Source organism: Brassica rapa, chromosome A03 (genome assembly GCF_000309985.2).
Source record: "Brassica rapa cultivar Chiifu-401-42 chromosome A03, CAAS_Brap_v3.01, whole genome shotgun sequence".
NCBI classification, from domain to species: Eukaryota; Viridiplantae; Streptophyta; class Magnoliopsida; order Brassicales; family Brassicaceae; genus Brassica; species Brassica rapa.
Window position 1 is genome coordinate 25,024,416 of NC_024797.2, and position 12,011 is coordinate 25,036,426.

A 12,011-nucleotide genomic window follows, 5' to 3' on the forward strand; every position below is an offset into this window, starting at 1 on the left:
AACAGCATTCCCACAGGACAAGCTGTCACCAATTGATCTGCAGATCAATTGGTGACAGCTTGTCCTGTGGGAATGCTGTTAAAGGGTGAGGTCCTGGGTTCGAGGCTCACCAACAACCTAATTATGGAGTTAGAGAGAACTCATAATAGAGGGGTTGGGGTCGGTGCGCTGCAGCGCTGTGAGCCTGGGGCCCATGGGCGGGTAGTCCCACGGGGCGGGTTGTCACAAAAAAAAGTCGACTTTTTTTTTGTGACAACCCATCCTCTCACTAGGAACCTAGGTTCACAGCGCTGCAGCGCACCGACCCCAACCCCTCTATTATGAGTCCTCTCTGACTCCATAATTAGGTTGTTGGTGAGACTCGAACCCAGGTCCTCACCCTTTAACAACACTCCTCCAGGATGAGTTGTCACCAATTGACAGCTTGTCCTGTGGGAATGCTGTTAAAGGGTGAGGTCCTGGGTTCGAGGCTCACCAACAACCTAATTATGGAGTTAGAGAGAACTCATAATAGAGGGGTTGGGGTCGGTGCGCTGCAGCGCTGTGAGCCTGGGGCCCATGGGCGGGTAGTCCCACGGGGCGGGTTGACACAAAAAAAAGTCGATTTTTTTTTGTGACAACCCGCCCCGTGGGAACTACCTGTCCCGTGGACCCCAGGCTCACAGCGCTGCAGCGCACCGACCCCAACCCCTCTATTATGAGTTCTCACTAACTCCATAATTAGGTTGTTGGTGGGCCTCGAACCCAGGACCTCACCCTTTAACAGCATTCCCACAGGACAAGCTGTAGATCAATTGGTGACAGCTTGTCCTGTGGGAATGCTGTTAAAGGGTGAGGTCCTGGGTTCGAGGCTCACCAACAACCTAATTATGGAGTTAGAGAGAACTCATAATAGAAGAATTGGGGTCGGTGCGCTGTAGCGCTGTGAGCCTGGGGCCCAAGGGGCGGGTAGTTCCCACGGGGCGGGTTGTCACAAATTTATTGGATAACCAGAAAGGAAAAACCAAACAAAAATTGATGACAGCAACAACAAAAAATGATTTTTTGCCTTCTAAAATTATCCATTACATCATCAAAATTTAATCGACTTAATCTCTTATGCAAAAAACTCATGTTGACTTCATCTCCCATAAGAGGAAACCAGATCAGTTTAAATATCTAAATATCGTTGTCATTGGTGCATTCCCAATGAAGACAAAATTTTATAGAAAATTGTAGGGGGTTTGTTGAAATAAGCCAAAGGAAAAAACAAATAAAATAAATAAATAGTGAATGAAAGCAACAACAAAAATAACAAAACTAAAATTTTCTAAGTGTAGTTGACAATCTTTTGCATTCTATTCTTGTCATCCAAGTTTCGGTCGTGTCCGTGTGGTCTCTTGGTTTCGTTCCTCAAAGGTATCTGCTTTTCTTTTCTCTGGAGCTAAATCTTATTATTGATCATGTTTCGGATCCAGACTGTTCATAAACTGTGTAATTAGCTCTGTTTCTTCGAATTGACTATGTTTCGAACCTTCTGTTTTTCTACAGCTATATTCGAGGGAAAAAAGATGGAAACTTTGTGTGGAACATCATCAATCAATCAATAGCCTACCAGATAAGGTTTTAAGTCAGATCCTGTCTTTGCTCCCTACTAAACATGCTGCTTCCACATCAATTCTCTTAAAGCGGTGGAAGAATCGGTTGCCTCTACAGTAGAGGCTCTACTTCACACCCTTGATTTTGATGAGTCCATGGTCTTTTTTTAATTCCGACAGAACATCAGTCACTAGTGTTAGTGGCGGCTTCTTTGATTTTCTGGATAGAACCCTTGTATTGTTGGGCGATTCTTCCATCAACAAATTCTCTTTGAAATGGAAATCCAAAATCGAAGAGTCTCTCTCGGCACAGTTCACTTAAAAGATCATGAACTTTGTAGTTGGTTTTAGGTAAGTTTTAATTACTCGGAATGTTACAAAAATACCAACTACAAAGTTCACTTAAAAGATCGTGAAATTATGTTTTAACGTTATTGTATTTTTGTAACATATCGTGAGTTGTGATATACTATATAGAACAGTTTAAAAAATTGATTTTAGTGTCTATGTCACTAAATTTGACTTAATTTTCCCGTCACATATTTGTTTAAAATTCCAAGATTAAGTGTGCTTGAGCTGGAGTAGTGAAAAGATGGATGACCTATCGAAAAGTGATTTGCAATACCGTACGAGTGAGGCCAAAACACGGAAAAAAATCGGATAGTGATTGCAGAGTCAGTAAACAATAATTTTAAGCTTTGGAAAAATTAACGCACTGCTCATCAGATGGAATGGGTTCACATGCCGAAGAGCGGGGATGGATGGCCATTAGCCGTGGACAGTCGTGGGATTCTATAATTTTATACAATAGTATATGAATAATATGTGAGACAAAAATATGATTTGATGATAATATATGAAGATTATTCTCATAGCAATGAAAAAATGAATTCTACGCTTGTTTTGCCAAATTTGGGTCTCTAAATAAACTTTCCTAAAGGTTGCGATGTTTACTTGAACTTATAGATATTCGAGGGATATATTTTGCAATTTAAGAGTAACTAAAAAGAAGATTCAATCATGCTTTCATTGAGAGTTGAACTCAAGACCTCCCGCTTACTAAACGGGTGCTCTAACCAACTGAGCTATGAAAGCTTTTTGCTTAATAATTTAAAACCAGAATATGAAAGCCTGTAGATATTCTTCTGTCTCTCTTCACAACCTGGTCAACACCTTTACTGCAAACCTAAGGGTTCTTGAATCCTTATAAGTCTAATCTTCAGGTGAGATGGATTGAAACTCTTCTGAGATAGCTGGTTCTGCAAGAGAAGCTCATAGATCCAAAGCTTAAGCCGGTAATGCCATTTGCATATGTATCGGATACTAGCAAGTCCTATGCATATTTAGCCAAGTTATAAACCTGACCTTTTCTCCCCCAATCGAGCAAAAGAAGATGCAAGTCTTGAACAGTATAATCAATGAAAGGGTTTCTCATTCGAAATTATTAGCCAGATTCAGATTGTAGAACACAAATCTTTAGGTTCATTAAGCAAAAGATAACCAGCTCTAAGAAAAGCTGCAATTTTACAGGGAAGATCAAACAAAACAAACAAGCACTTGAGATGACTTCAGAGGAAGACTTCAAAGATCACTCAATTAATTAATCCCGATCTTCATCTGCATTACAACAAAACAAACACACAAAAAGTTTGAATATCCCAAGTAAAAAGGTCAAAATACCTAAGTACGCAAACCTATTCAAAACCCAACAAAACAATGAAACGATAATTCACCAAGTAGAGATTTCGACATGGAACTAATCTCCTTGAATTTTGAACATATGTGTAAGGTTTTGTTAAGATAAGTTGGTGGAAACTTATCCATTGCTTAACATAAAAAAACTTCCACAAAAACTAGACAACAATGATTCCCTTCAAATTTGAATCTGGTTTCTGTGTAGCCCATAATTGCAATAATATTAAGTTACACCGTATCTAACTCTAAATTAAATAAAGCACCAACAAATAATCAAAAGTACCTATCTTTCCACTCTTGCTTCTTAATAGGTTGCTCAAAGTATCTAACTTTCAAACAGAGCATGCCTAAAGTGACTAAACATCCAAAAAAGATTCAACCTTTGAGCTAAACAAAGAACAATCAAACCATACAAAAAAAAACGAAAAGACAAGAAAAAGACTTTTAATTCAAAAACAGTACCAAAGTAACGGCGCTCGTTGGCAGCTCTAGCCTTATCGAGCATCACGTCGAGATCTTCCTTGAGCTTCACATCCCATTTCACGAGCTGGTTCGCGAACACAGCACCGAGTCCCATCCCCACCACATGCTCCCACGGATCTTAACCAAACAAGAATCATAACCGGGGAAATCAAACCGGAATCGCATTTGATCAACCAAGAACCAAAACTAGGGTTGTATTAGTGGACTTACGGCGCATGTAAGGGAGCTTGCGGAGAGCGTTGGAGTACATCTGGGTGCCGAGTCCCAGCAGAGCTCCCACCATTGTCGCACTCAGAGGCATCCTTTCTTCTTCTTTCGATCTTTTGAAACTCTTGTTGTTTGGTCGATTACTCTTGCCTAATTAGCTGCAGTACGTTGGCCCCACATCACTTGGTATGACGTGTAAGAAATTGATTGGTTTGTCTTTTCTTATTTATTTATTTATGATTGTGCAAGTCGTATTCTAATGGGCTTACTCCGCGTAACAATAAAATGATTTGTCCTTATCTGTGCAGATTAGGGCCCAAGGGCCTTATACCTAAGAAGTGTGTAGAAAACTTAATTAAGTAATTTTAGTTTTAATGCTCAAAATCTATTTTCGTTAATCCAAATCATTCACTACATGGTCTTATCTTATTGAGGAGTGCTACTGAACACTATCGAATACAATTATAGAAATGATTCAAGAAACAAAAAAAATCGCATTTATCATTTAATTAGTCATTCCATTTTTTTCTTATTGGGTTGAAACACGATCTTAAAATTATCTAATCTACTATATAACTAGTCAAGTGTTGTTGACTTCATCTTCTATAAAATGAGAAACTATTACTGGCTACAAACATGAGACCATGCCCAAGATCACGACAGTCTCAAAAAGATAGATCTGCCTGCACGAACTACCTAGTTTTCATATTATCAAAGTATTTGGAGGGTAGTTAATTACTTGCATCAGTGAAGACCATAAGCCACCTAGATCATAAGCTCAGCATTAGCTTCTGTTTAAACTGAATATCTGTAAACAACATCAAGTGATGGGTCATTAGAGGAGTGCGAACTAAATAAAGTGATGAGGATTTTTAAGGAGCTAGAGAATTTTATTGGAGGGAGAGAATAGTAAAACAAGATTAACAGAATTATATAATGTGGATAGTTCAAGACTCGAGAAGTGTTGAGAAAAACATGTTCTTGCACAAGAATGATAAAACAGAAAACATAGTATACAAAGATAAAGGAGACAAATCTGAATAGTTCAACAAATATACGCAACTGTTAACTTCTTTCAACTCATGATCTTGTAATCTGTGTGATATCCTAACATGTCATGTACACAGCTTCCATCATCTCTGGGTCTTCAGGATATACCCTCACTACATGTCTTCTGGTAAGGATCAGTGTCTGGCAACTTGGCAAGGCTGGTACCATTCGTATATTTTACGATGATTCGGCTCAGCTCGGTACTTAATTCATATAACTGGCCTAAACTGTACCACCCTTCCGATCTCCAAGTTGGCAACCAAAGGCAATAACTAATGTTCTGGAAAAACAAATGTACGAGGAATATTTGGTGTGTGTGGTGTTTGTGGCTTAACTTACTGCTAGTTACAAATATGAATATGTTTGTTTGTATTATTAATATATCATCAAATAAAATATTTTCTCTCTAGCTCTCTTACTCTAGGTCTTTTCATTTTCTAGCAATTAATTTATGATTTATTTTGTTTTGCACAAATAGGAAGAGAAAAAACAGGAAAACAACGATTAATAGCATGTGGAGATATTATGATCTCCGAAAGGATATTTGAGTATTCGAGAAAAAAAGGAGAGACAAAATGAATAAATGAAAAATGTGAATTTGTATTTCCTTAAGCTTTTATGAAAAACGTGATTTTCCCCATAACAAGTTAAACAATATTCCTATCTTATCAATTTCTACATGGATGTAATTTATTAAATGAAAGATATATTTTATTTTAAATTTTAGAGTTAGACTTAAATTTTGTAAAATTATATATCCACATATATCTCCTACAAATAATGTTTTATGTAACATTTAAATTAAGGATAAAACTGGAATCATGAAAATTGTTGATACTATATATTTTTAAGAATAACATGTCACATCACAGTATTTTTCAAAATTGTTTTTAATTGACAAATTAGCATTATTATTAAGGAAAAATAATTAGTCAGATTAGTTTAGTTTCTTAAGCGTATTACCTTTGATTGTTATATGCATGCTTATGTCCACGACTTAATCATACCAATAAAGAAGATAGTTTGATTGCTTTACCACTTCCTTTGAGGCGCTCACGTTGTATGATCTTCCTTGTGGCCCAAGTTCTCTTTCAAACTCTTCGAAAGTATCTGTCATAAAGTTCAACACGAATTTCAAATAATCAGGCTGTTTATCCATGGTATGCTCGTGAGCCCACCTGTACAACATCTTCAGCATCATCATCATCATCATCATCATCATCATCATCATCATCACTATAATAATCATTGTTTTGTTTACTTAATTTTTTGATACCTTTCCAAGCTATTAGCGAGGCCTTCAGCTTCCGGAAGAGATGCATATCTGTCAAATGTGTCATCTAGAATCACTAAAATTGTGAAGTACTTAACCATTATAATCCTTGCACGTGATAATTGTGGCTCAAAGCACATCGCTTGTACAAAGAAATGATTTTCGACGATTCTGTGTCTGAAGTAAGGTGGTAGCTTGGATTCAAACTCTAGATCATTGTACCATCTTGCATCCAAAGTTATAGGTATTTGATTAGAATAGTTTCTGTAAAGAATTTTAATTCAAGTCCATATAAATACCATTAATGTGAAGATATGTTACATACTCTGCAAGGATTTTGAGTTCGTGAAGGTATTGGAGCTGTACTAACTTGAAACTGATTTTAGCGAATTTGAGTAGCATCTCGTCATGATCGTTTTCTTGTTCAAAGAATGAGATATATTCCACCGGGAATAACATCTCCATATTCCAGTGCTGAGGTAGAGTAAGAGCATTTCGAATACGTACTGAGAGATGAGGAGGGCACGTTCCATCAGCAGCCAGTGACTCCAAGTGTCTAGATGTAAATATCAATGCTTCGTCCATTATATAATCTTTTGTCGTCCGCAAATAAGCAGCTTCATACAAGCTCAACATACCCTTGGCATCTCCGACAAGAGATTCTTTGAAATTTCCGTTGTCCTTTGTGAATCTCCTGAATACATCTATTAATCAAAATGGATCAATTTGTTACACTTTAAATAGTTATAGACAACAAACACTTCTATGAGTAGAATCAAAAGCCTAGCTAGGTAAGAGTCTCATTTACCGGAAGATATATGGTGACCGTATCTCCTAAAAACCCAGAAGATGATGGACACTGTGTACAAGTCATTTTCACCTTCTATCATCTCCTCTTTCTTTTCGAAACCTTCTTTTATAGTCTCATCTATCTCGTCCTCAAAGTGATGTGCAAGGCCAAGGCTCACCAACAAATATATCATAAGAATTCTCTTCTTTGCTGAATCGATCCCTTGGTAAGACATGAGCGCCTTCTTCACTTTTGGCTTTAGTACATCGATTTCTTTCCTAAGCGCATTAATTTCCTAAAAGTAAAACATGCACGCATGTGTTCACCTTCTCTAATCAGTGTCCGCCATCAGCTTAGAGCCTCTAAATCCCTTATATATTAAAAAAGAAGCATTGTAATAAATGCATTCACACTATAATAGACATGTGACAGTCTCACAATGATTTGATAATAAGTATGCTAATGCGTTCACATTATCTACTTTGCGTTTTTTAATATAATACTCACATACATAGTTTCAATAAAACTCTGGATTTTTCGGTTGGAATAAAATAGATAACGAATCAAAAGCCAAACTATATATATATTATTTTTATTGTTTACGGATAAAGTTTAGCAAAATATTCATAAATTTTGAATCGATTCGTTATCCGTTTTGATTTGAACCAAAAAATCTGGATATCCGTAACTCTACGAAACAAATCAAATACTAAAATACAATATCCAAAAAAGAAGCAAATCACAAATACCAATTTTTTTAAGAACATATATCTAATTCGATTTGTTATATGCATATATATACATATATGTAAAGAATTATATATATATATATTATACTTTATATCAGTTTTACAATATTTTTATGAATTAAATTTATTATATTAAGTACTAGAATTTAAAAAGTTAATGTTTTATTTTTTGTAATAAAATGTTATTATTAAAATTTTCAATTATTTTTAAAACTTTATTTACAGATCAAATCGGATATTCTTTAAAAATTCTAAAACATTTCGGATATCCTAGTCACCGAATATCTAGGTGGCTAAAGATTGAATCGACACGAATGCTTCCAAATACCCAGATATTCGATATGTTTCTACCCCTATTCACGGATACAATTTTATTTTCTTTATATGAAAAATGACTAATGTCAAGGCTTTTTTATTTTAAATTAATTTAAATTTTATCTTTTATGTATTATTTTGAACAAAAATGTTATTTAATATTAATTAACAATATCTTTATATATTTGCCAACTATTTTTATATACCTTTTACATACACATACATGTGCATCTTGATGTGAGCACTTTGTAACTAAGTATTCACCACAACTGGAGAATCTAATTTTTTTAAAGTTGAAATATTTTTTGCTTAATGAAATAATTTTTTTTTCTTTTTCACTATCGACCAAATTGTAGTGAAATAATTTGTCTTAATAATTTTTTTTTCTTTTTCTTAAACTATTATATATTTAGAAACTATAATATGAAATTATTGGTTGGACTATCTAAAATTCATAACTTGAAAATAAACAAATAATATTAATTTTTGGTTTTTATCGAAAAAACCAAAAAAATTAAACATTTTAACCAATAAACTAAAATGAATATTAATTTAAAATAAAGTTACATTTTAGAAGATTAAAAACCAAAAAAAAAAACTTAAAACCGAACCAATATCCAAATTAAACAGATTTAATATATTTTTATTAAAAATGACGAAACTAATAATCACATTCCGCGCAATGCGTGGATTATTACCTAGTCATACTAGTACTTTAGGGGCCACAAGCAAAAAGATACGAGAGATCTTAATCTAAAATTGCTAAATAAGTAAAATTCTATTTAAGAGCATGTACAACGGTAAAAAATGTGCAATCCTTAGTCAAAATCCTTAATGCTTTTTGATTAAAAAAATATTAAAAGAGGAAGGTAAAGTTAAGAATGATCCTTAATTAAGGATTTAAACACCTTAGTCCTTAGTGACGTGGCAGAGCTTGTGATGAAATCAATTGTGATCTACCATCTATCTATCTAGATAACGAAGAATCTGAAAAAACTAGAAACCGTCAGATCGGAGAATCTGGAGTGTGGTGGTGACTTACCGGATATACCAGCGGTGCAGTAGACGAGAGCGAAGATCATACCACCGAAAGCCCAAGTGATGCCTTGGATTCCAACGGACGCACACATGCTCGGTGACCTCTTCACACCCATGACTGTCAACACAGTGATGTAAAGGAAGAGAAACGTGGCGATGAACTCGGCGATTCCGGCTCTCCAGAAGGACCACGGAGCAAGCTCGTCGGGCTCGAACAACGGCGCAGGAGCTCATACATCTCCGAGCTCTGTTCGCCGTCTTCAGTTAATAATCCTCACCGATCGCTTTCACCGGAACTCTCGCATAAGGTATATCTCCCTCTCCTACCCCGACTCGTACCACAAGTCATTGATTGCCTCGTTCATATGTCAATTTAAGAGATCCATATCGAGAATCCTGTCTCTGAATTCTTATTTCTGATAGATTCATACTGAGCATCCTTCAAGACTCCAAATTTGATTTAGTCTTTGCTTTTTGAAAATTGAAGCTGACTGTTTGATTTGGCTAAGATTGTAGAGAAGTTTTGACTCATGCTTTAGTGATGTATAGCTTCTTTTTTTTTGTGTGTTGTGATGATTTTTTCTCATTGGTTAACAGAGAGACATAAAAGGATGAGTGGGTTTAGAGCATTCAAAGCACAGGTGCCCATTCAATGGAGCGAGAGCTTGTACATAACCTTAGTGAGAGGTCTCCCTGGAACCAGGAAGCTTCACAGGCGTACACTCGAGGCTATGGGACTCCGCAGATGCCATCGCACTGTTTTGCACTCTAACACTTCTTCCATTAGAGGAATGATTCAACAGGTTTTGCTTATGCTTATGCTTTTTTTTTTGTCTCACTTTGTTACATGTCATGTTCTTCTCTCAAGCGTGATACTAACTTCAAACGAGTTTCTTTTGGTGAGCAGGTCAAAAGGATGGTTGTTGTTGAGCCGGAGGAGATGTTCAAAGCTCGCAAAGAAGCAAGCCAACCACAAAGCTCTCCGCCCTCCGTTTGTTGTCAGTCATTCAATCCCTGCAACAGGCTCATCCAACATGTCTTGAGTATTTCAGAGGATGCTAATAAGAAATGTTGGTATCAATGGGTTTGGTGCCTCTATATTTTTGTATACGCTGGATACTTGTGTATGTTTGCTCTCATTTTGTCATATCCTAAGGATTTCAAATTAGAAAACACCATTGGAGATACAATTTTGATTAAGATCCTTAACTATTCAAATTAAAAAAAAATAGTTTAATAATGTTAAGGACTCCAATGGTGGTAACACCATTGGAGATGCTCTAAGAGTCTTAAAACACTAAAATGATCCTTAAATCTATACTATTAAAGCATGATCATATTGTACTTTTTACTTTAGTCTGTCCTTTTCTTTACTAACATTGCATGTTTTATTAAAGGCAATCAAGTAATATTAATAACCATCTATATTAGATCTTTTTTTTGGATCCAGCCCACATCAGATCTCTCTTGGGCCATTTGGGCCGCTAAGGAATCAAATCTAATTCTTACATTTTTTTTTTTCATTTGGCCCATTGAGTCCAAGTTCAAATAATTTTTTTTCAACTATCCTTAATTTTTTTTTCTTAATATAATTTAAGCATTCATAAAAAAATTGAATTTTTTCACTGAAAAGTATAAATCTTTATTAAAAGTATGTAATTTTTTTATTAAAATATTAACCAGTTAATAAAATTAGTTTATGAGAGTTATACCAACTTAATTCATTAAAGAAATAATGTTTATTTTTTTTAACACTAATAGTCATTTAAAATGAAAAACGATAAATAAAGATAAAAAGTTTAAGTCTTTTATATAATAAAACACAAATATATGAAAATATGACATTTACTAAATATTTGTCAATTAAAAAAAATAAATAAATAAATCTGTGCTTTGAAAGCGCGGGTCAAAATCTAGTATATGATTAAGGTTTAATCTAGTTCTAAATTAAAGAAAAGATTAAAGCTAAGAAGTGAAGAAATATGAGTGAGTTAGGTCTACCAATTGTTGTAGCAAAATTAGCGCTTGCTTGTCTGAATAACTAAGTAAATTTTATAAAGTAGCTGGGGCACATGCCACCCCCCCCCCCCCCCCCCCCCCCCCCCCCCCGCCTATTAACGTAACACCAGGTATAATATATACATACTTACGGAGACATCGACAGAAATAGTGTGGAACTGATCAGTCCATGGAGAAGGTAGCAATTCCTTAAACGTGCGATTGCTTTCTTGATCATCACGAGTCATGGTAGTAGTTGCCTTCAAACGAACAAACTTTGGAGGCTTAGTGGGAACCGACATCAGCGGAAAGCAAGAGAGTTTGTTTACTGGAAACAAGTTGTGATTCGGAGAAGGAAGAAAGACTTGAGATCCATGTTTTGGCACAAAAACTGCTATGGATTTCATTTTCACTACCATTGATATGTAACACATGTTCATTATCAAATTTATAGGCACGGGGTATTTGTTCACCCGACCACAAATCCATGATTCTCACATAAGACAGTATAGCATATGTAAATAAAATTTATTTAAACAAAAATAGTACGCTTTGAAAAAGAAAAAAACAAGAACAAAAAACAAAATAGTATGCATATGATCGTATGATTAAGGCACTTCGGACAACACCAACAGAAGGTACGTGACATACGGTGTTACATGCACAAATAAAAGAATATATCACATATGTCAGTATGCATGCACAAACAGACAAACTGGGACATGCATACTACAGATGTGATACTGACTGACACATCACATGTTAAACCGAAATATGCCCTCTTATTAATTGTCAGACAAAAGATCCCTACAAATATCCCTTAAGAACTGTACACA

The 12,011-nt window shown here is 35.4% G+C and overlaps 3 protein-coding genes, 1 non-coding gene and 1 pseudogene across 7 annotated transcripts in view; 2 read left to right on the forward strand and 3 right to left on the reverse strand.

The window, feature by feature from the left end:
- Positions 1 to 12,011, forward strand: part of LOC103861069 (potassium transporter 9) — a 645,946-nt gene that overhangs the window by 77,112 nt on the left and 556,823 nt on the right. The window lies entirely within an intron of this gene.
- TRNAT-AGU lies at positions 2,599 to 2,672 on the reverse strand. The gene has a single exon. It is a non-coding gene; the product is annotated as a tRNA-Thr (tRNA).
- On the reverse strand, positions 2,988 to 4,255 carry LOC103861080. 3 transcript variants are annotated; one of them, XM_018657658.2, is made up of 4 exons: positions 3,966 to 4,195; positions 3,735 to 3,872; positions 3,556 to 3,628; positions 2,990 to 3,194 (listed from the first exon to the last, which is right to left on the reverse strand). In XM_018657658.2, exons 1-4 carry the CDS (start codon positions 4,054 to 4,056, stop codon positions 3,191 to 3,193), a joined length of 306 nt encoding a protein of 101 aa, XP_018513174.1. In that variant the 5' UTR covers positions 4,057 to 4,195; the 3' UTR covers positions 2,990 to 3,190. The 3 variants fall into 3 exon arrangements, with proteins under 3 accessions (XP_009137037.1, XP_018513174.1, XP_018513173.1); XM_009138789.3 differs by lacking the exon at positions 3,556 to 3,628 and having other exon boundaries at positions 2,988 to 3,194; positions 3,966 to 4,255; XM_018657657.2 differs by having other exon boundaries at positions 3,556 to 3,872.
- LOC103861083 (putative terpenoid synthase 7) lies at positions 2,993 to 11,857 on the reverse strand. Of its 2 annotated transcripts, XM_033286855.1 has the most exons (8): positions 11,328 to 11,857; positions 7,094 to 7,370; positions 6,611 to 6,989; positions 6,289 to 6,510; positions 6,049 to 6,190; positions 3,966 to 5,292; positions 3,735 to 3,872; positions 2,993 to 3,194 (listed from the first exon to the last, which is right to left on the reverse strand). In XM_033286855.1, the coding sequence occupies exons 1-6, from the start codon at positions 11,613 to 11,615 to the stop codon at positions 5,110 to 5,112; spliced, it is 1,491 nt and encodes a 496-aa protein (XP_033142746.1). In that variant the 5' UTR covers positions 11,616 to 11,857; the 3' UTR covers positions 2,993 to 3,194; positions 3,735 to 3,872; positions 3,966 to 5,109. The 2 variants fall into 2 exon arrangements, with proteins under 2 accessions (XP_033142746.1, XP_009137040.1); XM_009138792.3 differs by lacking the exons at positions 2,993 to 3,194; positions 3,735 to 3,872 and having other exon boundaries at positions 5,156 to 5,292; positions 5,976 to 6,190.
- LOC103861081 lies at positions 8,667 to 10,417 on the forward strand (annotated as a pseudogene).